The sequence below is a fragment of the Marmota flaviventris genome, chromosome 2 (assembly GCF_047511675.1).
Source record: "Marmota flaviventris isolate mMarFla1 chromosome 2, mMarFla1.hap1, whole genome shotgun sequence".
NCBI classification, from domain to species: Eukaryota; Metazoa; Chordata; class Mammalia; order Rodentia; family Sciuridae; genus Marmota; species Marmota flaviventris.
The window spans coordinates 195,436,086-195,460,054 of record NC_092499.1 but is presented as its reverse complement, the minus strand read 5'-3'; the positions used below and the strand labels follow the sequence as shown (position 1 = coordinate 195,460,054).

The 23,969-nt window shown below is 56.8% G+C and overlaps 1 protein-coding gene across 1 annotated transcript in view; it reads right to left on the bottom strand.

The window, feature by feature from the left end:
* Atp9a (ATPase phospholipid transporting 9A (putative)) overlaps positions 1 to 23,969 on the bottom strand; it is a 121,051-nt gene that overhangs the window by 4,756 nt on the left and 92,326 nt on the right. Inside the window, exons 16-27 of the mRNA XM_027946392.2 lie at positions 18,480 to 18,572; positions 17,185 to 17,268; positions 16,203 to 16,373; positions 13,615 to 13,713; positions 11,757 to 11,846; positions 11,501 to 11,645; positions 10,388 to 10,452; positions 8,070 to 8,225; positions 5,854 to 5,918; positions 4,949 to 5,057; positions 4,319 to 4,376; positions 2,402 to 2,605 (exon numbers count right to left, since the gene is read on the bottom strand). Coding sequence (XP_027802193.2) covers positions 2,402 to 2,605; positions 4,319 to 4,376; positions 4,949 to 5,057; positions 5,854 to 5,918; positions 8,070 to 8,225; positions 10,388 to 10,452; positions 11,501 to 11,645; positions 11,757 to 11,846; positions 13,615 to 13,713; positions 16,203 to 16,373; positions 17,185 to 17,268; positions 18,480 to 18,572 — 1,339 coding nt within the window. The remainder of the gene's footprint in view (positions 1 to 2,401; positions 2,606 to 4,318; positions 4,377 to 4,948; positions 5,058 to 5,853; positions 5,919 to 8,069; positions 8,226 to 10,387; positions 10,453 to 11,500; positions 11,646 to 11,756; positions 11,847 to 13,614; positions 13,714 to 16,202; positions 16,374 to 17,184; positions 17,269 to 18,479; positions 18,573 to 23,969) is intronic.

Genomic DNA, 23,969 nt, shown 5'->3' with positions numbered 1-23,969 from the left:
TTGGAATCTGACAGGTGGCGTCTAAACCCAGCCCCTGGGGAGCCGAGCGACGTTGAGATGCAGGCTTCTGCTTCCTGCAGCTTTCTCTCAGCCCCGCGTGGTGGAGGGGGGCCACCAGGAGGACCTGTGGCACGGTGCCAGGTGGGCAGAGACGCCCCTGTCCAACCAGTCCTGTCCTCGGGCACTGATGGGGTACGTCCTCCGCTGCCGCAGGACACTAAACCCTGGATCTCAGGTTCTCTAGAGAGAAGAGGCTGCTCGAGGCCTCGTGAAGCAGCTGCCCGAGCAAACGACTTTCCCTCAGTGGGCACGGACAGACGCTGGGTCCAGGACCTAGGATCCTGCGCCCTCACCCAGCCCTGGTCCAGCCAAGCCGGGCTTCCTGTTCTGCCTCAGGCCTGAGCCCTGCTCACACAGTAGGTGCTCACGCAGGCCGTCCTGAAAGACCAGGGCAGGCAGGCAGCTCCCGGTCTTCTCTCCTGTTATCTTCACTGAAACCTTCAAGAGGAGCTCGGAAGCCGGCAGAAGGGCCCTGACCGAGGATGCCTCCAGGTTCAAGGGGATTTCTTCGTCCTTTTTCTTATTATTGTCCCCTAAGGAACCTTTGCAAGCTTTGCCCCTAATCTACCTCCCCACGACATTTTACCGCCACAGGCCTGCTGTCCATCTGTTACTGGACACACCTGCCCTTACACACACAGGGAGAGCTGCTCAACCCCACACCTTTGGTGGTGGGGCCACATGGCCCCATCCAGGATCTCTGGGGTTAAGGGGAGTCCAACTACCCAGCTGTGCACCCAGAATGCACAGAGGTGGCATCCTGGTGGCCCTGCAGGGGTGCCCCAGGACAGTGCTGATGGGCACCAGCTCAGCCTGGACTCTTTACTGCTGGTTGGCGGGGGGGGGGGGGGGGGGTACTTTCCCATCTGGAAGTTTCCATGACACTTTTTATTTGGGCTCAGCTTGGGAGTCTGTCCGGGCCCTGGTGTGTCTGTCTGCAGCTCACATCTGCCATCTCTGCCACGCCCGCTTACAGTCTCACCTCCCTGTTTGTCATGGGTTTTGTGATATGAAGAGCCACCCCCTGTAAGCCCGCCCATCATGTCTGCCCATCTTGCTGGCGCAGGGCAGGTGCTCCCTGTGCATCTACCAAGGGGCCAGTGCCCACTACGGTGGCAGCCGTCACTCCTCGGGCTGGATCAGCGGAGGGGCCTCCCACCTCCAAAAATAAGGTCTGGAAAGTCAGCACAGGCACGAAGGAGGAGAGGCCATCCCTACCACCATCAGGAGCCATCTCATAGCCTGCTCAAGAGTAGGACCTGCGTGCCTGACCCCCGCCCCCCCAGCGAGCTCTCAGGGCCAGCCCTCGGGGTTCACAGGGAAGGGGTTCCAACCAGGGGGGCGGGAGAGATGCTGAAATCCACAGATCCTCAGGTGCCTTGTGTGAAACGGCACAGTCTTTGCCTAGCACCCCACAAGCTCCCAGAGCCTTAAATCTTCTCTGATACCAACGCAAGGCGAACGCCGCGCAGACGGCTGTTACGCTGTATTGTTCAGGGAAGAACGGCCAGAAGAGAGGCCGGACATATTCAGTTAAGACCCAACTTTTTTTTTTTTTTTTTTGCTAAATGTTTGGGCTCTGAGGTTGGTTGAGTTCACGGATGTGCAACCCATGGATAAGGGGCTATTCTGCCCTTTCAGAATTAGAAGGACAAAGGATTCCTCTTCTAAGCTGGCTAGTTCTGTTTTTTCTTTTTTGATACCAGGGACTGAACCCAGAGGCTTTGACCACTGAGTCACATGCCCACCCCTTTTTATTTTGAGACAAGTTCTCGCTAGGTTGCTTAGGGCCTCGCTAAGTTGCTGAGGCTAGCTTTACATATATTCTATGTATAAATTGTTGATGGACTTTTATTTTATTTACTTGTTTATATGCAGTGCTGAGAATCCAACCCAGTGCCTTACACATGCTACGCAAGGGCTCTACCACTGAGGTAGAGCCAGCCCCCCGAGGCTGGCTTTGAACTTGCAATCCTCCCACTTCGGCCTCCTGAGCCACTGGGATTACAGGCATGCACCAGAGTGCCCGGGTTTTTGTGGTTTTTGGAAACACACTTTTGGCTGATGAGCAACTCAGTCAAAGAGTGCTTACCCAGCGTGTACCAGACCCTGGATTGTACCCCAGCACCCTAAAAAATGAACAAAGTAAAAATACAAACGCATGCTCTACTCTGAGAACAACCCTGCACCCTCAAAGGCACCCACTGATTCACAGCCGCCACTTGGCCCAAGGCAGGCACTGGCAAGAACACGGGACAGCTAGCGAAGGGCCGCTGGACCAAGAGCCAGGAGGCAGTGCTGGGCGGTGCAGACAGACACCTGCGCACACTCGGGGGCTCACCGATGAATTCGTGTAAGAACACCAGGGAGGCGATGTAGCAGGCCAGGCTGAGCAACTCCGCCACGGTCATGAGCCAGTGCCAGGTCTGGATGGTGAGCGCCACCATGAGAAGCTCGGTGAGGATCAGCGACGTGAAGGAAATGGCCACGATGTGCACGAACTCCGACTCGAACAGCAGCAGCGCCCCGTACATGATGGTGCTCCCTGCAAACCGGAGGAATGTCCGTGCAGGTGCCCTGGGCCCGCCCTCGCAAGCCCCGCCCCTCGCACACGCCCCGCCCCTCCAGAGGCTCTGGCCCGGGACCCGGAGAACTGCTCCTTTACTCTGGGAGCAACTGCTCCCTAAACGAGGCTGCGAATGATGCTTCATGGAGGATTCAAATCTATAGTTTCCTATTTTCCTTTCTAACCTTATCAAATAGATAATCTGTAACTGTACAGGCAGAAGGAGGAAAAGAGCGACAGAATGACTAGCTGGAGTTGATGGAAAAACAGAAGTTTAAACATATTTAAAATGAGGGCTGGGATGAGGCCCCGTGACAGAGCACTCGCCCAGCACATGGGAGGCCCTGGGCTCTGTCCCCAGCACCGATACATGTACGTACGTACACACACACACACACACGAACACACAGGTTTGTGTACACACACATGCACACTCTACAATTAATGATGGGAACAGCAGTCACAAAAGGACAGCGGCTGCATGCAGCCACTGGCTGGAGGTATCTGTAGGACGTGGGTGCCAGCCACAGGGGAGGGGACATAGGGGGCTGCTGTTCAGTGGCGAAGGAGTGTCAGATTTGTAGGATGGAAAGTTCTGGAGATGGCGCCCAGCAGGGACATGCTCACCACCGAGCCAGATGGTGGTCACGGTGGTGAAGGTTAATTAAATGTTTTCACCACCTATATGAGCACCAGTGACCCAGGGCACAGGGGGGAAGTGGAGAGAACCCCACGCCCCGCCAAGGAAGGGCAGGAAGCATGGGGGTGAGCAGTGGCAGCCTCTCCAGTGCCCAAGGGGCAGGCTGATCGGGACCTAGTCCAAGACACTGAGAGTGTCACTCAGAGGAGACAGCCAGCAACTCTGACACCCCAACTCTCTAGTGACTGCCTTTATGAACAGGCCTGAGGGTGGCGAGGGCAGAACAGAGGACCGCTCATTACTGACAACTTTCACGCGCACTTTGTATTTTTTAACCCACTACAGGGACCACCCTGTGGCGCGTTCTTCCTCCTTCTTCTCTTTCTGCCGTGCTGAAGACTGAACCCTGGGCCTCACACGGGCTGGGACAGTGCTCCACCACTGGGCCAAACCCCAGCCCGTGTCATAATTTTTTTTTTAAAGATAGGGTCTCACTAAAGTTGCCAAAGCTGGCCTTGAACTTGAGATCCTCCTGCCTCAGCCTCCTGAGTAGCTGGAAATGCATGCCTGCGCCTCTGTACCTGGTTTGGTAAACATCTTTAAAACATTTTTTAAACACGTCAATGACAACTGAACCCTCTGCCAACAAGCTCAGTGGCCTCTACACTTTCTGATCACGCCGCCCACAGTGGAAAATCCTTCAGAATGAAACCCTACGTACACGTGCTTATTTGTGGATTCTACGTGTCCCTGTCCAGACAGAAAGGCCAGGAGCACTGTACAAATACATCATGTGTGTCAGCAAACACACGAAAGCTGGACGTCCCGGATTTGGGAGCACTCTGTGTTTGGGACGTACAAATCGACTACCCTCTGACTTCACCACCACCCTGGGTGGTCAGGGCAGGAGTCCTCCACCCACCCAGCAGGACCCCGCGTCACTGCCACCTGCCCCAGTCCACCTCAGGTCTGGCTTTTCACTCCCTGTGCCACAGGAGGGAGAAGGACCCCTGCGGTGACCTTCAGAGCCCAAGGCCGCGGCAGATCCTTACCTTGATAGATGCTAATCAGGACCCATATTAAGAAGGTCTTGTAGGACAGCGGTCGCCCCTAAATGAGAGACAGAGAGGTCAGAGCAGGCTACTGCCACCCAGGGCCCCACGGGCCTTCCGGTCACTCTTCCTCTACCCACACGAGGCCTCCTCCCCGCTTCCACCCAAGAGGCCAGTGCACAGCTGAACCCTGAGCGATGGCCTCTCTGACGAGGAACCGACCGTAGGTCTGGATAAGTCTTTGAGGAAACGCCTCTGAAGGCCAGCCGAGGAGACCTCACACAGCCACACCACGCTCACTACGTGTGGCTTCTGGACGCGTGTGGAGGGCACTTCTAGGGGCAGATGCAGTTTGCAGCTCAACTTGGAACCCCGGGGGCCTCTTAGGTCAGCAGCTCTTTCCAGTCTGCCACCTCATACTCCTTACAGGGCACTCGTCACCGCCCTCAGAATAAGGTCCAAACTCCCGCGTCTTGTCCCCAGAGCAGGAGGGCACGGGATCAACTGTGTCCCAGGCAGACACGGGGGTCAGCGTGGAGGAGAAGCAGCAGGGAGGGAAGATGGAGAAGAGGGGGAAGGAGAGGATGGGTGACCGGGAGGACACGGGGGGGGGGGGGTGACCTGTCCCACCTTGAGGAGGTCCTTGTAGAGCTCGGGGTAGAGCATGGCCACCTCTGACTTGACGTCCTTGTCCAGGACCAGAGAAAAGACGGGGAACATGGTGTAAATCGTGGAGTACCTGGGGAGCAGACGGCCACGGGTGAGACCGGCTAGCAGGACCTGCCCGGCCCAGCTGTCCCTCCGCACCTGCGCACTGGGCGCCTACCACGCGTCAGGCCCGGCTTGGAGCCCTGGAGGCTCGGGATGTAAACAGACAAGACACCTGCTCCAGGCTTTCGGGCTGGTCTCTGGGTCAGTAGCAAATAAACTAAAGTAACCAAGCCCAGAGGAGGAGACCCTAATGGGGAAGAGGGAGTGAGGCCTGCGTGTGCACATGTGTGTGGGGGGGTGCAATCACCGAGGGCGGCTGAGGAATGGGACATCTGAGTCCACACCCACAGGAACAGCCATGCCAGCATCTGGAGGAAGAGCCTCCCTGGTACAAGGCCAGCCAGTGCAAAGGCCCTGAGGCAGGGGGGTGGCTGTCAGGAACCAGTGAGGAGAGGGCGGTGAGGGAAGCTGGGGCGGGTCACAGGCAGTCACATGGAGCACGGCTCAGGGAACCCCTGACTCCACTCTGGCTAGTTGTTCATAGTCTTTCAGGAACCAGCAAAGGACACTCTACCTTTCCAATCAGAAGCAGGTAGAATCCAGTGTCTGCTCTCAGGCTGAAGCAACCAGCAAAACCCAGTAAGTCAGCGGACTGTGCCGGACACCCCAGGGCTGCTCCCCTGCTGAGCCTGCCTTCCTGGGGCCACCAGTCCACAGTGGCCGGGGGACCAGAGGGTCTCTACACAACGCTGCTTCTCCCTCCCCCTCCGTGGCATCTTAGGGAAGTTTCATTAAAGAAAAGGAGACGTGGCATGGATCCTTACCCGATGATGAGGAATCCTTGATAGAGGGGGACGGAGGCAAAGTAGAACACAGAGGAGAAGACCGCCTGCGCCAGGGAGAAAGAGGATGTCACCAAGGGCCACAGCAAGGGTCCCCGTGTTCACCTAATAAAACACCCGCCCCTGCACAGCCACGGCACACGGAGCCGAGGTTACGCGTACTTCGTGTGTGCGAGCTCATGTGATGCTGCTAACATTATCCCCATTCTACAGGTGAGGAAGGCGAGGCCCAGAGAGGGTGAGTGGCTTGCTCAAAACCACACAGCTCCTCTATGCCAAAGCCAGGCGTCAGACTGGTTCACCCAGCTCCAGCATCATGCTCAGCCCCTCTGAGACTGTGAAGCTCCAAGAGCCGGGAAGGCTTTGCGCACGATCCCAGCACATCTCCAGAGCCACCCACAAGCTTGAGCCTAAAGCTGCCACAGTCCACAGAAAGGGACATGGAGGAGAAGAAGGGCCTGCAGGAAGGAGGTTGGCCCTGCCTCCAGGACCACACCCCCAACAGCTCAGAATGACCACGCCCATCACTGGCCCGCGCTTGGGAACTGTCAGGGATGAGCCCTGTGCGCTGCACCAGCCACCTTCAGGCTGGGTGGCGGGCCAGGCTTTGCTTCTCACGTGCCTCCTAGTGTTTGGGGAAACAGCACCTGGCAGGCGGCCTTTGCAATCAGATAAAGCCAAAAAGACACCTGTAAGCCCTGCTGAAGGCCACTTCCCGATCCAGGAGGTATTAGCTACCGTGGGAAGGAGGAGGGGACTGCATCGGGCTCACCGAGCCCCAGGGCCCCTGCACACCCACAGGGTGACTGCGGGATGGCAGAGTCCAGACTCATCTCCACTAGATAAAACCAGAGGGGGCCAGTGTCACCTAGAGGGTTCATGATAACCAAACACGGAGGGAAAGTGGACGGTCCTGGTAACCAGGCACCTCTAACCAGAGCAGCTCCCCAGCACCCGTAGCAGGCAGAGAGCCAAGGAGACCCACGCTCACCGGCCACAGAGCTCAGGTCACAGTGCCACTGAGCGCTGTGACCATGGGACGCTGGGAGCTGCCCTCTGCCATTTTCAGTGCCTTGTCACTCAGGTGGGACTGTGACACAGGACGACTGTATGTCAAGAATCTCTGCTGACTTCACAAATCAACACGAGGCGCCCCTTCCTCTAGGAAGGGTGTGTGGACCCTGGTCTTCATCTGGACAAGAAGTAAAAACGCCGCGTCCGTGTCTGTCTGAGACCGTTTCCAGGGGTCACTGCAGACGGGGTTAAAGGCCATCTGCAGCACAAGGGGCAGTGCCACACCCTAGAATTGTCCTTCTGAATGATACGGCAATGCCAGGCCCTGCTGGAGTCCCCAGAACCAGCTCATCCGTCTCCCAGTGGCTGACACCCAGCATTTCCCAGCTCAACGGTGAATCAGCATAAATGAACAGGACAGATGTGGTCTGAGGAGCCGCAGCTGTTTAGCGCTTAGGACATTTTGTTGGAAAGCACTTCAAGGCCTCACTCACGATGCAACAGACATTAAAAATGCAAAAGCCACCCCAACAGGCCTGGGTGAGGCCCAGGAGAGAGAGCGCCCTCCTGGGGACCGACTCACTCTGTGTGATTAGAAACCTCTCCTCCCCTGGGGAGGAGGTGGCCTCAGCTCTGGCTGTAAAGTGGGTGAGGCTGTGGCGAGGATGCAGGTGACCTGCACTGCAAGCACCCAGCTGACACCCAGGTCCAGGAAGCGCTCGGGAGAACCAGGCCACTCTCTGGGGTTCCTCCCGCTGTCCCTGCCTCTGCACCCCAAAAACCAGGATGTGAGCACTCACGCTGCGGTCTCCTCTGCGCCCATCACTGGGGCACACCAGGGAGAACTCACTCCTGTTGCCATACTGCCACCATGGTCACCTACCTGCTCCATGCCAAGCACCCACGGGCTCCACTGCTCATGCTCACGTACAGGCCCCACAGCAAGCAGGGCCATCGCCTCTCAAGAGGGGAGCAATGTGGAGTGACTTGCCCGAGAGCCACCAGCTAACACGCCACGTGGGGGATTTAAACTGGCCCAGGAACAGCACCAGGCCTACTCTGAGGCCCAGGCTTTATCCGTCATCAGCACACCTTCACCTGCACCTGGGCGCCAGGACCAGCTGCCCGCCCACTGCACGCTGTGGCCACGGGCACCTGCACAGAGGCGCCAGCTGCCCACCCACCTGCATGGTACTGATGCAGAGGCTCCTGTGGATGACGAACTGGCTGAGGGCGGCCGACCGTTTGTAGCTGTTGCGGCCGTGCACCATGAGCAGTCGGCCCAGGTGCTTGAACTGCGTGATGGAGAAGTCGGCCGCCAGCGAAGCCTGTTTTCCTTCCTGGAATCCAAGGAAATTGGGCACCGTCAGCAGCACAAGAGGTCAAGGCGGACACGTTTTTTTAATTGAAAAAATAAGACACGGTAAGGAGATCTTTGAAGAAATTCAATAAGGAGGTTCTTTGGTTTCGAGTTATATGCAGTTGGTGGTCCAAGTCTAAATCTGATTTAAAAGAGGAATTTCTTTAAATAAAGAACATACTCCATCACGGAGAGTTGTCACGTGGGGGTCAACTGAGCGTGCTCGGGAGCCCCGAGAGCTCCGTGCCCGAGATGCGCACAGAAGCAAAGAACCACTCGGGGCTCTGTGCTGTCCACCGGCTCCCTTCAGAGGCCAGCACGAGGGGGACACCTGTGCTGTCGACACTGAGGTGCAGCGGCCTGAACACAGCTCTCTGCGGGCAGACGTGGAAACAACACGTGGTGCAACACCTCGTGGAATCCCCTTATTTTGAAAGGTCCCTGTTGGGCACCAGAACGGGGCCGCCGGACACCCAGGCCCCGACAAACAGGGGACCAGCAATTTCTCTTCTGTGGTGCACAGGGACGGGAACAGATCAACCCGACCCACAGACACTGTGGCCCATTCTGCCACCGTCCCAAATGCTTCAGAAACAATGTCACAAAAAAATACCCTCCTCCAAAAAGAGAGAGAGAGAGAAAAGTGTTTTACATTAGAGAAGATTAAAGAGACATGAAAACATGCTAATGAACGAAATTTGTGATCCCTGATTGGTTTCTGGATCTTTTTTTTTTTTTTTTTAAAGCTAGATGACATTTCAAGGACAACTGGGGAAATGCCACCATGACTCTCCAACACTACGGTCACACTGGTCTTACATCTGGGGTGATAAGCTTCTCCTGCAGGCACAGGAGAACACCCTTGTTCTGGGAGCCATGCTGAAGCACTTAGGGGTGACACGAGATTACGTGTGCAATTTACTTTCAACTGATTCAGAGAGAAAGCGAGAACGTGGCAAGTGTTAACAACTGGTAAATCAAAGAGGAGGGCAGATGGGTGTTCATTGTTCTATTTCAAACTTTCGGAACGGATGACATTTTTCAAAATAAAAAAGAGGGTAAGACACGATGTCTGTACATACTCTTGATGTAGAAAGAAATCCAAGATGGAATGGATTTAAGCAAGATGCATAACAAAGTGCATGGTGTGTTTTTAATTTAAGATTATACACAAAAATAATATGTCTATACATACATGTGTAAAATATGTTTACGGTATATGCAACAGACATGTATGCACCCAACTGTACACCCATAGTAAAATGTTGGATGAAGACCCCATGTTGGTAGTTTGATGCAGTTTAAAAGATGCACTTTATTTTAAAATTATTTTAATTTTTCATCATAAGAACTTACTACTTTGATGCCCTTTAAAAAAAAAAAGGAGGATTCAGAATATAATTTTTAACAGAAGGGAAAATGGTTTTTTGTGTTTATATAGGAACTTATAATTTTATTAAATTCAAAATGCTTCTTCAAACCTACATTCCAAGAAATTCACCAAGATTTCAAATTCAATATCTCACTCCAGAATCATCTGCCTTTCTAACTCAAATGATCAACCTCTGGCTGGGAACTGAAGAAACTGTGGGAAGGGAAAAATTCAGCCAGATCTTGAGGATGTGCAACAGGGCCCAGGGGAGCCGCGGGGCCCTGCTCGGGCCTCTGCACTTACTCAGACGGGGTTCCAACAAACCTGGAGACCAGTCTTCCCCCGGCCGTCTCAACGGATCACAGATGAGAGAGCAGCCATAAGAGGCAGGCAGGAAGCGAAAAGCAAAAATTGCTCTACAACAAACTAAAACTCACTGCCAAGGACTTTTAGTGAGGGTGGACGGCCACCACACTCCCTACGGCCCAGGAGACCGGCACAGGGCCTGAGGACCCTTGGATACTAGGAATGTGGAAAAACCACATCGTTTTTTGTTGCTGCTGTTGTCGATTTAGGTCTTGGCAAGCAAAAGGCCAACATCGTCTGTCCGTACATGTGCTACCGTGCTGAGGATGCCGGCTTCCAGGTGCTCCGAGGTGCCTCGGGCCCTGTGCTCCTTACCTAGACTCTCCATGGGACCAGGGCTGTGTCTCTGAGGGAAGGAAGAGGACGAGAAGACCCCAGAGAGGAGCGGGGCGGGGGCGTCTCACCTTCCCCTCCACCCCCACGCCGCAGTCGGACTCCTGAATCATGCTGACGTCATTGCCACCGTCCCCTGCAGGACACACAGAGCAGAGGGGAGGAGGAGAGGTGAAGAAGGGCAGGAAAGACCCCCTGGCAGGGCCACAGTACCAACGGCAGCACCTACGGGTGGTGGCCGGCACGGTGGCCCCACTTCCAAAAGGGACCTCTTCCCCTTTGGGCCCTCATAAGCATTATTTGGGAGCCACTGCCACCGTTCCCGCTCTGCTGATGGACAGACCCAGCTGGGAGGGTGAAGGAAGCCACCTGCGACACCTCTCAGTAATGACCAGCAGGGAGCGGAGCCAGACTGGCTCTGCAGAGTGGGGCCCTCCTTACCCTGGAACGCAGGGACCCTGGGCCAGGGCAGAGGAGAGGCGACTCCTGGGCTCGCCTACGTGCCCTCTCCAAAGGGAAACACCAAACACAACAACAAGGGCAAGCCAAAGCCCCTGGTGGGAACAATCATGCCCCGAGCAAAGTGGCCCAGGGAGCGCAGAAAAACCGGGTCTGTGTCCTGTTAGCCTCACGGAAAAGAAATCCAATACAGAGCGGGACAGGGCCAACAGGATGGGTCCCATCTGCCCAGGTGAGCTTACCTACTGCCCGGGTGATCTTACCTACTGCCCGGGTGATCTTACTTACTGCCCAGGTGAGTTTACCCACTGACCAGGTGAGCTTATCTACTGCTCAAGTGAGTTTATCCACTGCCCAGGTGAGCTTGCCCTCTGACCAGGGGAGCCTTCCCACTGCCCAGGTGAGCTTACCTACTTCCCAGGTGAGCTTACCCACTGCCCACATGAGCTTTCCCACTGCCCAGGTGAGCTTACCTACTGCCCAGGTGAGCTTACCCACTGCCCAGGTGAGCTTTCCCTCTGCCCAGGTGAGCTTGCCTACGGCACAGGTGAGCTTACCCACTGCCCAGGTGAGCTTACCTACTGCCCAGGTGAGCTTACCCACTGCCCAGGTGAGCTTTCCCTCTGCCCAGGTGAGCTTGCCTACGGCACAGGTGAGCTTACCCACTGCCCAGGTGAGCTTACCTACTGCCCAGGTGAGCTTACCCACTGCCCAGGTGAGCTTACCTACTGCACAGGTGAGCTTCCCAGTGCGTTCCTGCAGCAGGCGCACGATCTGGGCCTTCTGGGTGGGGGCGCAGCGGCAGCAGACGACCGCTGGGCACTGGCAGGCCAGCTCCATGAACTCATACTCATAATACTTGAGACAAACCTGGAGGGGGTGCAGGGAGCAGGTGGGTGGGTCAAGGGCACCCCCAGCCCACAGCTTAGCCCCTGCAGCTCTGCCCCACAGCTCCGGGCTCTCGAGGGTCCCCATGCCCACCTCCAGGGAGTCTCCAGAGATGACCAGGGCACAGTCGTGCTTCCTGCGGAAAGCGTTCAGCTCAAGGTGGGCCTCTCCGCGGTTAGTCACCTGCACGGGACAGACAGATGGAAAAGCCTCGCTCTCTGGAGGTGACAGAATAAGCAGCAGCTTCCTGGAACTAGGGTGAAGACAATGGCCAAGGCCCTTCCCCTCCTCTGCCACCAGACCCAGAGCCAGATGAAGTCCCGTCTGCCAGGCTTCGGAGAATAGCACAGCTACCATGGCCTTCCGCTCCCTGGGACCAGAGCTGCCTGCACTCGCGTCAGGGGCCTGGCAGTGTGCCGGGGGCCTTTCACTCACTGACACAGCGACTCTACGAGCTGCCCAATGGTAACAGCTCGGCATCCTAACTCAGGGACAGCCAGGTGGGGTCCTTGGCCTGCCTAAGGTAGCAGCTATGTGCTGGAGGGCAGGTCCTCGAGGCCGGCGTCCAGCGGGGCTGGCAGCTGCTCTGCGAGGGACCGGATGTTAAGTGCTGCAGGCTTTGCAGACCCAACCTGACCCTCAAAAGCAGCCAAACACAACCTGTAAGCCGGTGGGCGTTTCTACATCCCAACAGGACAAAGCACATCGCAGCCACAGCCTGCGGGCCCTGATTCCAGAACACAGCTGGTTCCTGTGATTCTCGGTAGCGACATTCTACAAGGTTGCTGAGAACACTGAACTAGCAGATCCTCAAGGGCTCCTCTAGGGGCACAGGTCAGGATCCTCCACGGCTCTGCCCACACCACGCTGGTCAACACCCACGCCTGGTTTGTGTCTCTGTCTCGAGATCTCTAGGTCCCTTAACACTGCCCAGCACCGCAGCTCAGGGGACTGTACTTTCTCCTTAAGATGCGTCCTGACCCCTTGCTCAGGGTCACTGCCCAGCTCCAGGGCCCCGTGATGAGGGCCACTTGGACCAGCAAGCTGCCAACGAAAGCACAAAAACGCTAACACTCGACACTTAGCTGGGCTATGGGAAGGCCACTGTACAGTCTGAGAAGTGACAGGAGAGGGACACTGTGCCTGCCCGGCCTCGGCTGGGAAGGTGCGTGTCGGCTTCTAGTTTTTGCCATGTGACACGTATCTGCAAATGGCCTCGAAAGGGCTGTAGATACTGGTTTTGTGGTCACAAATACAATCACGAGAGCAGAATGCACCAGTAACACAGGCTGACGTGTCCACTTGTGCACAACGCCACAGCTCCAACCCTCGCTGGATCCCCTGATGCTCCGTGTGCTGTGCACCAAAGGCAGAGACCCTAAAACATCCGAACCCCTCTGGTTACCTAGCTTCACAGCTCTGCTGCACCCTGCCCCAGGGGACCCTGTCCTCCTTCCTCCCAGAATCAAGAGAGCCACTGCACCCAGGGCTCCTGACGCCCTGGGTCAGTCGGGCACACACATGGAGGGCGACTTCTCAGGGGCCCACCCAATTCAGAGCTTCCTTCGAGTCTCCCTGGTGGCCCCAAATGCCTCCCAACAGGCCAGGGTCTAGCGGTTCTTTCTTTCCAGAGACCTTGGCCTTGGGAGGGTCAGGGGAACTTCCAGAAGCCCAGGCACACTCTGTGTATAGAGCCTGGCTGTGTCTCCTGGGGGCGCAGCTGACGGGACCTCCAGTCCCAGGACAGGTCACAGTGTCACCCGGGGCTGCAGCCAGCTGCTCCTCAGCCCACCCGGAGGAATCCCTCCCCCTGCCCCGGTCACTTGGTAATCTACGCAAAGCAAGCAAACCAGGTAGCCAGCTGATCCCTTCCCTCTTTAAGGGCCCAACTGAGTGACGCGGTCCCAGGACCAAGCACCCCCCATGCGGCCCCAGCACAGAGGTGCTTCACCAGCCGGAAGACGTGGATGTCCTGGTTCCTGGTCACCAGATGTGCGTTCTTGGCTGTGCAGGTGGCGGTCTCCAGCTTGTCCCCCGTCAGCATCCACACCTGAAATCATGGCAGGAAGGGGTCCTGGGTGCCCGTGCTGGGAGCTCCCCAGAGCACTGAGCTGACGCTCCGACCCAGTCGCCTCCCCGACACCCCAGGAGTACCCCGTCCAGGGCTCTGGGCCTCAACAGCCAGGCTGGCAGCAAAGGCAGAGCAGGAAGGTTTACAAAGACCATCGCCACAAGCTTCTAGAGACTCCCCGAGGCGGGTCTGTGACCTCGTAATCCCCCTGGGAATCCAAAGCAGCACGCAACCTATCCTAAAGACTATGATAGGGGTCACTTCTGGCTCCTACAGGAAACATTGATCTGTGACCTCACGGTCCTTCTCCATGCTCCAGACAGATGCCAGGTGCTTCCCCCTCTTTTATGAAATTGTTCTGCATTTCATTTCTGTGGGCCCGAGAGGGCAGGTGCCCTGCCCAAAGCCACACAGTGAGCCCTTGTCCTAACCAGGCCCCAAGTCTGGGTCTTCAGAGTCCAGCTGGAACATGCTCCCTGCTCGGCCATCTCACCCCATTAACCCTCCCTATAGGGAGGGGTCTGGGAGTCAGGGGCCGGGAGGGCTAGGAAAAAAGATGCAGTAAATGTTCCCCGGGCCCGTGGCACCCGGCAGTGCTGCACCTGTTCAGTGATCTCTCCTCCACGAAAACCGTGAAGTGGGACCCAGAGGCACCGAGAGGTCAAGCCACCTGCCAAAGGTCACGAAAGTGGATGGGAAGCCAGGAGGGAACCCAGGCCACGGGGTCCCCCTGGAGTCAGCGGGGGACAGGGGATGCGTCTGGTTTCCCCAGGTGTGTGTCGGCCTCACTCAACGTTCCCAGGGGACCCTGGCTGGGCACCAGCATTCTGACTTCATGTAAGAGAACCAACTCCAGGAAGGAGCTGGGAGTTTGAGTCTGGGAAACTGGGATCATAGCTGTCCCACAGCTGACGCCCCTCACTGAGGACAGGAAGGCACTGGGAGACGTGCCCAGGACCCCAGCTCCAGCAGCAGTGCCGCTCCCCAGGGTGAGGACCTCCCGGCAGGGTTTCCGTTTCTGTCAAAGGCCCGAGCGGAAAATGCCCAGGCTCTAACACTGCTGGCCTGCGAAGGGTCACGCCCCAGACATGACCACCCAGCAGGCTGCTGCGGCCACCCTCCCCCGGAACAACCAGAGAACTCAGATCCACGGGACGGGAACCAAACACCTGGCCCCGTGGACAGACAGTGCTGAGCAGGAGCGAGAGCCCAGGACAAGGTGGACACGAGCAGATCTCCAAAGCCCAGAGACAAGAGGGCACAGACCCCACCAGGGCCAGAGTTCAAACACCAAGGACAGCCGAGGCAGGTCCCCTGCCCCCCAAGCCACGCACACAGGATCCTGTTGGCCATTTCCTTACAACACCAGGCCCCTGAGCCAGAGGCTCGTGATGGGACCTGATTTCCGGGGACACCTGCATGCACGCGAGGCCCCAGTGGGCCGCGTGCTGGTTCCTATCTGGGTCTAACCTGCACTCCTCCCAGGGCCTGGCCTGAAGTAGCCACTTCTGCCAAACTCCAGCCCCAGGACGCAGCAGGGAGCCGCTCCCGAGTGCAGCCAGGGGACAGCATGTTCTCAGAGCTTCGAGCCTGTTAACTAAAAGGGCGTGGGCCACGTGGCGGTGTTCTGCCAACCACGGCATGTATGACGGTGGTCCCGTAGACCGCAAAGGAGCTGGAAAACCATGCCCTAGTGATGACATCACGGCACAACACTCCCCATGTCACAAGTGGTGACACTGATGTGAATAGACCCACGCTGCCCACACAGTTGCACGCAGCATGTGACGCGTGATCATGCAGACTTGCTCCTGGCTCTCCAGCCCCCCCTCCTGGGGCAGCGTGCTCTCCTGCACGGGGTCAGCGTCGAGGCAGGCTGCTGTGCACACTGCAGCCGGACACCTGTGCTCAGGCTCAGGATGGCACCAGTGACGGCCGACCATGAGGGTCTTGCAGTGCCCTCTGGATGTCTGCTCACTATCCATCACACAGGGGCACAGGGACAGGACTGGCCTCCCTGCGACAGGGCCTGGACCTCTGGCGCCCTCTACTGGCCCCTTGAGAATAAAGGCTGGACTTTCTCCCACCAGGAACAAGGTGCAATGTGAACAGGGCACTCTGCTGGCTCGGGGCTCTGTCAGGTGGTCAGTCACTGCCTCATTCATCCACACGGACAGACGGCCACCAGCAGGCCAGTCGGCTGGAATGCCACGTGCAGCACGTGCCCATGGGCGCTGAGCTGGGCCCTGAGCCACCAGGAGACACATGCAGTCCCAGCCCTCAGGAGCTGTGATGGGGAGGTGGCCAGAGAGGACAAACACAAGGACAATGGCAGCGGTGGCCCATCCCACAGGGGCACTCTGGTCCCCTCTTGCTCCTCCCACCCTCACTTTCTTCCCTCTGAAGTCCTCCATCTGCGGAAGGGACTACTGACGTCACCGAGCTCCGCTCCCGGGCGCCAGCCCTACCTTGATGCCCGCGTTCCTCAGCGTCTCCAGCGTGGGCCGCACATCGGCCTGCAGCTGGTCCTCCACGCCGGTCAGGCACAGCAGCTCCATCTCCATCTCCAGGCTCTCGATCACGGTGGCCACTTTGAGGGAGCGGTCATGCACGCTCAGCTTGGCCTGGACGTAGCGGGCCTGGCACACCAACAAGTCTCCGCTTAGGGTGGGGAGGGCGCGGCCCACCCCGCCCCTGGCACGCTGGCTCTGTGCCGGGCACCAGGGGTCCAGCAGGGAGCAAGACCAGGACCCCGGACTCCAGCAGGGAGCAAGACCAGACATGCAGGGGAGGGGAGGAGCAGGCCACAGCCTCATTCAACTCCCAACCTCCACTGCAGCCTAAAGAACTCGCGCTCTAATAGCGCCACCTGTTCCCAGTGTTCCGAAGTCACGTCACACGCCTGCGTAAGCCAGCCTGATCAGGTCCCCGGCCCCAGAAAGAGTTTGTTCCAGAGGCAGATGGATGAAGTGAATGTTAAAAGACATGAACAGGGGGCTGGGGGGTGGCTCAGTGGTAGAGTGCTTGTCTAGCACGTGCGAGGCGCTGGGTTCGATCCTCAGCACTGCATATAAATAAGTAAATAAAATAAAGGTCCTTGAACACTAATAAAAATATTAAAAAAAAAAAAAAAAAGACCTGAACAGGGAAGTTACATGGGTGTTGGGTCAAAAGCGACGAGGTGGAGCTGCCTTAGACAGCCGGTCCAGGAAGGCTTCCTGGAGGAAGCAGCATCTGAGCTGAGACCCAAATGAAGCCAGGGAGTTCTGTGGGGCGAGAGAGCTCGAGGCAGAGAGGAGAGCAAGCGTCAGGTGACAGCGCAGTGGGGAAGCGGGGGGGGGGGGGGGGGGGGGGCTCAGAAAGGACGTCAGGGCAGCTGGGAGTGAGCAAGGAGGCCCCAGAGGGAGGTGTGACGGGAGGTGGGCGGGGCTGCAGGGACAACGAACGCACCTCAAAGTCCTGATACTGCTCCTCCGCTAGCGACTTCTTGGCCACCACCAGCACCCGCAGCCCCTCCCGGGCCATGTTGCCGCACTGCAAAGCAGACAGAGGTCAGCAGGGGCTGTGCTGGGCCCTGGCCACCAAAGTGCCCTGTGTTCCTTCCAAAGGGGACAGGGGAAAAGAAAACTGCTTTCCCCAAGTGACGGTCCCCAAAGCCAAGCTTCGTGGGGAGGCTGCAGAGGGGCGGCCCACAGGTCAACCGCGGCTCCCTCGCAGGCTTTCTGTGACGGGCACGGCATGTTTCAAAACTCGAGTCGCCAGGGAGTGCTGGCTGCTGGAGAACCAAACAGCTCACTAACCCGGGCACACTTTCCCAGATAACCACTGGCTGTACAGTGGCTGCTCCCGTGGGCCCCCCAAAACACGCAGTCAGGTGAAGACCACTCCGTGGGTTCCACGTGCCGAGCACAACCCTATCTGAAAAACACACCAGGCCCGGGTGGTTTGTCCGTGGGACTGGCCGGCCGAGTGGCACTGGTGTGCAGTGCCTACGTGGAATGATGATGTCACTGGATGTGACACAGGGAGTTCCCCTGGAGCTGAGAGAAAACACAGGTGGCCCGGCAGACCTGAGCCTCCTCCCGCTTCTGGCCAACGCCCACCTCACCAAGTGGGGCCTGTGGCCCCCAGTGACCCCACGTCCTGGAACTCATGCCCGGAAGTCACCTGCCCCTAGGCTGTGAGCTGGGCCTGTGACGTGCTCCTGGCAGAAGGTAGCAAGAATGGGGGGTGTCACTTGTGGGATTAGGTGCCACAGACGGTGACCCCCAGCTCGCCTGCCCTCGCCTGCTCCCTGGCCTGCTCACTTTGTGAAGCCATCTGCCAGGCTGCGCACTGCCACAGGGAGAGGCCCGGGCGGTGAGAGACAGGGGGCGGCCACCAGCCACCAGCTGGAGAGACCTGAGGCCTTCAGTCCAGCAGCCAAGAAGCCGAGTGCTACCCCAGCCCTCAGTGAGCCCAGCAGCAGACCCTGCCCAGGTCGAGTCTTCAGAGGAGATAACAGCCCCCACTGGGTCCCCACTGCAGTCTGCAGGAGCCCCCAGGGCAGAGGCCAGGCCGGGCCACACCCAGGTCCCTGACCCACAGACCCCATGAGCAATAAGTGTGTGCTGTTTCCAGCTGCTAAGTCTCAGGGTGGACGGTCACGCAGCCACAGAGAGCCAAGACAGAGACTGGCCTCCACACTGGGTGCAGCCTCTCCACACACGCTCCCGAGGCCCAGGGTCACTCAGCGCCACGCTCACCTCTTCCTCCAGCCAGTCATTGTACTGGACGATGCCAGCCATGACGACGTCCGCCCCCTTCATGTAGAAGGTGATTTCTCCCGTCGATTCATCCTAGAGGGGGCGGAAAGGAATGAGAGCAGGAAGGACACACTGCTCCCCACCCCACCCCCAGGCCCGCTGCCCACAGTTGGGGGTGGACTGAGCAAGCCGAGAGGATGCCGATGTCTGCCACTTGGACGAAGATAAAAAGCAAGAGGGGCCTCGCTTTGGGGCAAAGGCCACAGAAAATAAAACTCAAAGCGCTTGGGAAATTGTTAAATGATGAAAGCAAGATCAAAAAAGTTAAGACTCCTGTTTTTAAAGTCATTACTACTCCGGGGGAGTGGACGCCCACGCTACTCGACTATTCCATGATTGTAGATCTACACAGGGAACTGCCAGCCGGTCAAACTGCGGTCCAGGGTGCAGCCCGGGGTCCTCAGCTCAGCTCTGCTGACCTGACGGGCTGGATGCTCCGCAGCGGGGCGGCCTGTGTCCTGCGGGGTGGGCGGCAGCACGCCTGGCCCCTACCCACCAGCAGCAGCCCCGTGGGGATGACGAGGAAGGCCTCTAGACATTAGCAAATGTCCCCGGGTGACAAACAGTCTCATCTAGGAACCACACGAGGGGGGCTTTGCTAGGACATGGTGACACAGATCTTCCCGCCTTTCTGATGGCACCGCTGCCCAGGCAGGAGGGCTGCTGTGTGCGCCTGGGCTTCTCCTCTCTGCCTCGGCTGAGAGTGCTCACTGCAGGGACCATCATGGCCCAAACAAGCCATCCCGCGGGGCACGGGCACCGGCCACATACAGCCCTCCCGTGCCGGTGCTCCTGATGGGACGGCAGCAGGCCCCTGGCCTTGGTCAGGTGGCAGCGTACTCTCCACAGGGCACCTGGCGATGTCTAGAGACGCTGGTGGTTGGCACGACTCAGCGAGTGCGGGAGGGGATGGGGTGCGGCTGCTGGACGCCCCACTGGGAGCTCCTGCTTGGAGGCGTGTGGCCCGATCCCACCCCGCTCTCTCCTCCAGGCCTCCAGACGGGGAGGCGGGGCCTGGACAGGGCCACTGACTCCTGTGCCTCAATTTTGCTGCCGGGGAAGCCCAAGACAAATGCCCACAAAAGCCTTCCCTGAGAACGGACGGACGCCCAAAGGCAGAGCAGGGGTGCAGGCCTCCTCTGGACCAGCTTTCCCGCACCCCCCTCCGGACAGCCTTTAGGAACAGCGCTGACTCACTGAAGTCCCCCCAGGCACAAGGCTCTGAACATGAAAGCCCGGGAGGTTCCCTTCCCCTCCACCCAAAGGGCGCTCACCAACATGGCTGCAGGAAACAACGCCCCCCGCCTGGCTTCCTTTACTACACAGAGGCTCCAGAGAGTTGGGGCGCGCTGTCCAACGTAAACACCGAATGGACATCTCCTCTGTGAGTCATTTCCTCCCGCCCAGTTCATCGCCAGTTCACTCCGTTCCCACGTCGTGGCAAAGCCGCGCCGCACACTCAGAGTCGGCTGCCTGTGCCGCACCGCAGTGGGGCTCCTCTTCCCACGTGTCCTCCCCGGCACCTGCTCAAAGCCTCGTTCACCCAGACAATGCCAACAGCACCGGCTCTACCGGCCCAACTCCGTCATTCCACGTGGGAAGCTGGGGACGTGGTGGACATCTTGTACCAACAAAAACCTAACAGGTGACATGGCCTTCCTTTGGAAAGACAAGTGTCCCAGAGCCTCCAGTTTCTCCCACCTCCCCTGCCTGCTTAAGGACAGAGCCCTGCAGGGCGAGGACAGGCTCCAGGTTCAGCCTGCCTGCCCACGTCCAGCAGGCAGGGTGCAAGAAGCCGGCAAGAGCAACACTGTGACCGCCCACAGTCGCTAAAGCACGCTGAGAGGTTATACAGGGACCAACACTTCCTCCCATCAGGAACCGGAGAGTCACCGCACACGACAGGCAGGCTGTGTGGCCACATTAGAAGGGGGTGTCTCGGCCTCTGTACAAGTGACGTCCGGAGCCCGGCCGTTCTTCGTTGTGGGGGCGTCCTGTGCACCGGAGGACACGGCATCCCTGGTCTCCACCCACTAGAGGCTGGGGCTGTGACTCCCACAGTGTCTCCAGAGATTGTCAAATGAGCGCAGGGTGAGAATGGCCACATCAGAGGAGCAAAGTGAGATCTGTGCAGTGTAAGGCTGATTTCCACCCAAACCAGAGATAAAGAGAAAACTCAGAAAGTAAGGAAAAATCAGCAAGATAATAGGTACGCCACTGAAGACGGCCTGCCGAGGTGGACGATCACGATATTATTTTTTTTAAGTAGTCAAAAATGAGAAACAACCTAAGCATCCAAAAAAAAAGGAAAGAAAAGGAAAGTAAATAGCTGGGTGAGGTGGCACACGCCTGTAATCCCAGCAACTCAGGAAGCTGAGGCAGGACGATTCCAAGTTCAAGGCCAGCCTGGGCAACTTAGCAAGGCGCTTCCTCAAAATAAAAAATACAAAGGGCTGGGGACATAGCTGTGAGCCCCTGGGTTCAATTCCCAGTACTGAAGAAAAAAATAAAAAGTGAATGAAATAGCGGTACATTTTCAACAAAGCATCGTGCACACACTAAAATCAGATTTCAATCATAAAAGAAAATTTCCTTCCTCTGCATGTGTTTCAAAGGGGGGGAGGGGAAGCTTGGAAAGACTGATCAAAAGTTCAATGCCAATTTTATAGAAATGTGTGTGGATATTCACAGTCATATATGCTCAGGAAAAAAAAAAAAACTGAATGGAGGTGAACCATTCATAGTCCCTTCTCGACATCGTTACCTGTTCTAAACACCTGCACTGTGAACGCTGGTTCTAAAAACTCTCAGGCAGTGGGAGCTGCCGTAGGTGAGGCAGACCTGCCACCTGCAGGCACCCCCACTTCCAGCAAGGCCCCTTCTGCCGTGGGGAGACCCAGGGCCATGTGCCACCTCGTGTAGCATGACGTGCGTCTGGAACAAGAGTCCCTTACAACCAAACAAAGGGCGGCGTGTCCCGCTCGCCTGTTCTAAGAGAAGTGGGCGTTGGGGACTCTCCGATGATGATTCAGCCCCTGAATGACCTCAGCAGAGCCCATGGCCCTAGAACTTAAAAAAAAAAATAATGCTGGAATGAAATTGGAGCGATTCTGTAGGAGATAATGACTTGGATTCCTCAGGAAGCCTCACCTACAGGAGTGAGGCTGGGCGCGCTGGGCAGCAGATGTGTGCTCAGGGCAGGCGGGCGTGGGCCAGTGGGAAAGCACAGCTGTGTGGGAGAAGAGCCTCCCCCCACCCCAAAGTTGCCAAGGATCAGGTCCCACACAGTCTGAGAGTCCCCACTGGTACTGGAAATAAAAGTCCCTTAGAATGGGACGTTTCCCATCACGTCCACACCGTGCGTCTCTGGATCATCAGCTCAGGCAGAGAGCGCCTGTGTCCCCCCACAGTGCCGAGGCAGGGGCCTCTACGGCAGTGCCCAGTGTCCTCCACTCCTGGTATTCACGCCTCGCTGGTCACCGCCTCAGGACAGGTTAGACCTAGGAACTTGCTTGTGATCCTGGACGAAGGCTAAGGCATCGGACGTCACTTCTGATGCTGGGTTGCAGGCAGAGGTATCTCCCTGCTTGTCCACGTTTCCAGCTGCTCGCCCTGATGGACAGCTGGCTGGGCATGAGCTGAGGGCGGTCCCTGGTTCCCAGTCAGTGAAGAGCTAGGCCTCAGTCTACCCACCCGCGGGGATCTGAATCCTGACAACATCGATCCCGTCAGCAAGACCTTAGAGCGAGTGGCCCTGGCCAGCCCCTTGACCGCTCACAGATCCTGACCAGAGGACCCAGCTAAGCTACGCCCGGCTGCCTGGCCCACAGAGACTAGCAGGGACTGCACAGGTCATTGTTTCAACCCACTGAAGGTGGTGTCACCTGCAAGGCAGCAATGCCTAACTGACCCAACAAGGCTGCAGGTGCCCCTGAGCTTTGGGGCCCACCGCCTGGCACACCCTAGCCCTGGGTCCTAGAGGAAAAGAGCACCAGCTTGAGCCAGACGGCCTGGGCTTGGATCCCTGCTGGCATGGTCCGGCTGTGTGACCTCAGGTGGCTCCTCAGCCCTCCACACCTCAGCTTCCTGCTCTGTCGCCCCTCAGTCATAAATGGTGCCTGTTTCGCTACACTACGGTGAGAAGCAAGTGAGGCAGCTTACCATGCACATCACTCAGAACAGCCACCGGTGCACAGCAAGCCTTGGTTAACTGTCACCCCACATTATTACTGGTGACCCTCCCACTGTCACTACTGCTGTGGCTACATACCTCTCCTGCCATTGACGCCAGGCTCTCAGCCACCTTGGAACTGACCATGAAGACTGTTGGGAGCATAAGTGGGCTAGAAAGAGCTGAGCTGTTTTATTTGCTTTGTTTTGTTTTAAATATCCTTTTCGAAAGCTTCCCGGATCACCCCGCAAAAAACAAGTGGGGCTGCACGCTTATATGTCTGCCCTGCCCTGCGCATGTGCTGTGTGTCAATGGAAAGTAGGTTAAAAATCTAAAATAGTACAGAAAATGACACTGCTGACTGGTCACCATTCTTCCCACTCTGTGACCACATGAACTAAAAAACACAGGGGTCATTCACAACCAGGGTGCCAAGAGCAGTCGGAGGAAATCACAGTCTCTTTGGCAAATGGTTCTGGGACAACTGGATATTCACATGCAAAAGAGTGAAGCCCCTACCTCACACCATGTGTAAAAGTTAACTCAAAATGGACTCCAATGACCCAATAAGCTAAAATTGTAAAATTCCCCAAAGAAAACACAGGGGTGAATCTTCACGACTTTGGAGTTGGCAATGGATTCTTAGATGTGACACCAAAGCCAACAGCAGCAACCAGAACAGATAAACTCAACTTCATGGAGATTGGAAACTTTGGTGCATAAAAGGACATTATAATAAAGTGAAAAGACAACCTATAAAAGGAGAGATTTGCAAATTACATATCTTATAAAGGTCTAATACCCAGAATATATAAAGAACCCTTAGAAAATCAACAAGAGGACAACCCAACTAAAAACTAGGCAAAGGACTTGAAAAGACATTCTTGGAAGATACAGATATGGCCATAAACTCATGAAAAGGTGCTCAGTGCCATTAATCATTAGGAAGATGCAGATCAAAACCATGATGCAATACCTCTGCATAACCCTAAGGACGGCCATAATCAAAACACATCAAAAATTTTAAGTAACAAGTGCCGGCAAGAATGTGAAGAAAATGGAAACTTAATATATTGCTGGTGGGAAAATAAATCGGTACAACATTTTAGAAAATAATTTGGCAATTCCTCAGAAGACTGAAGAGAGAGTTACCCAGCCACCAGGTAACCAACCTGCCTGACTCCATAGTGTCAAACCCCAAACCCCCAAACAGGCTCTCAAATTCTTGTCCCTGAACAATCCCAGCAGCACCATTCACA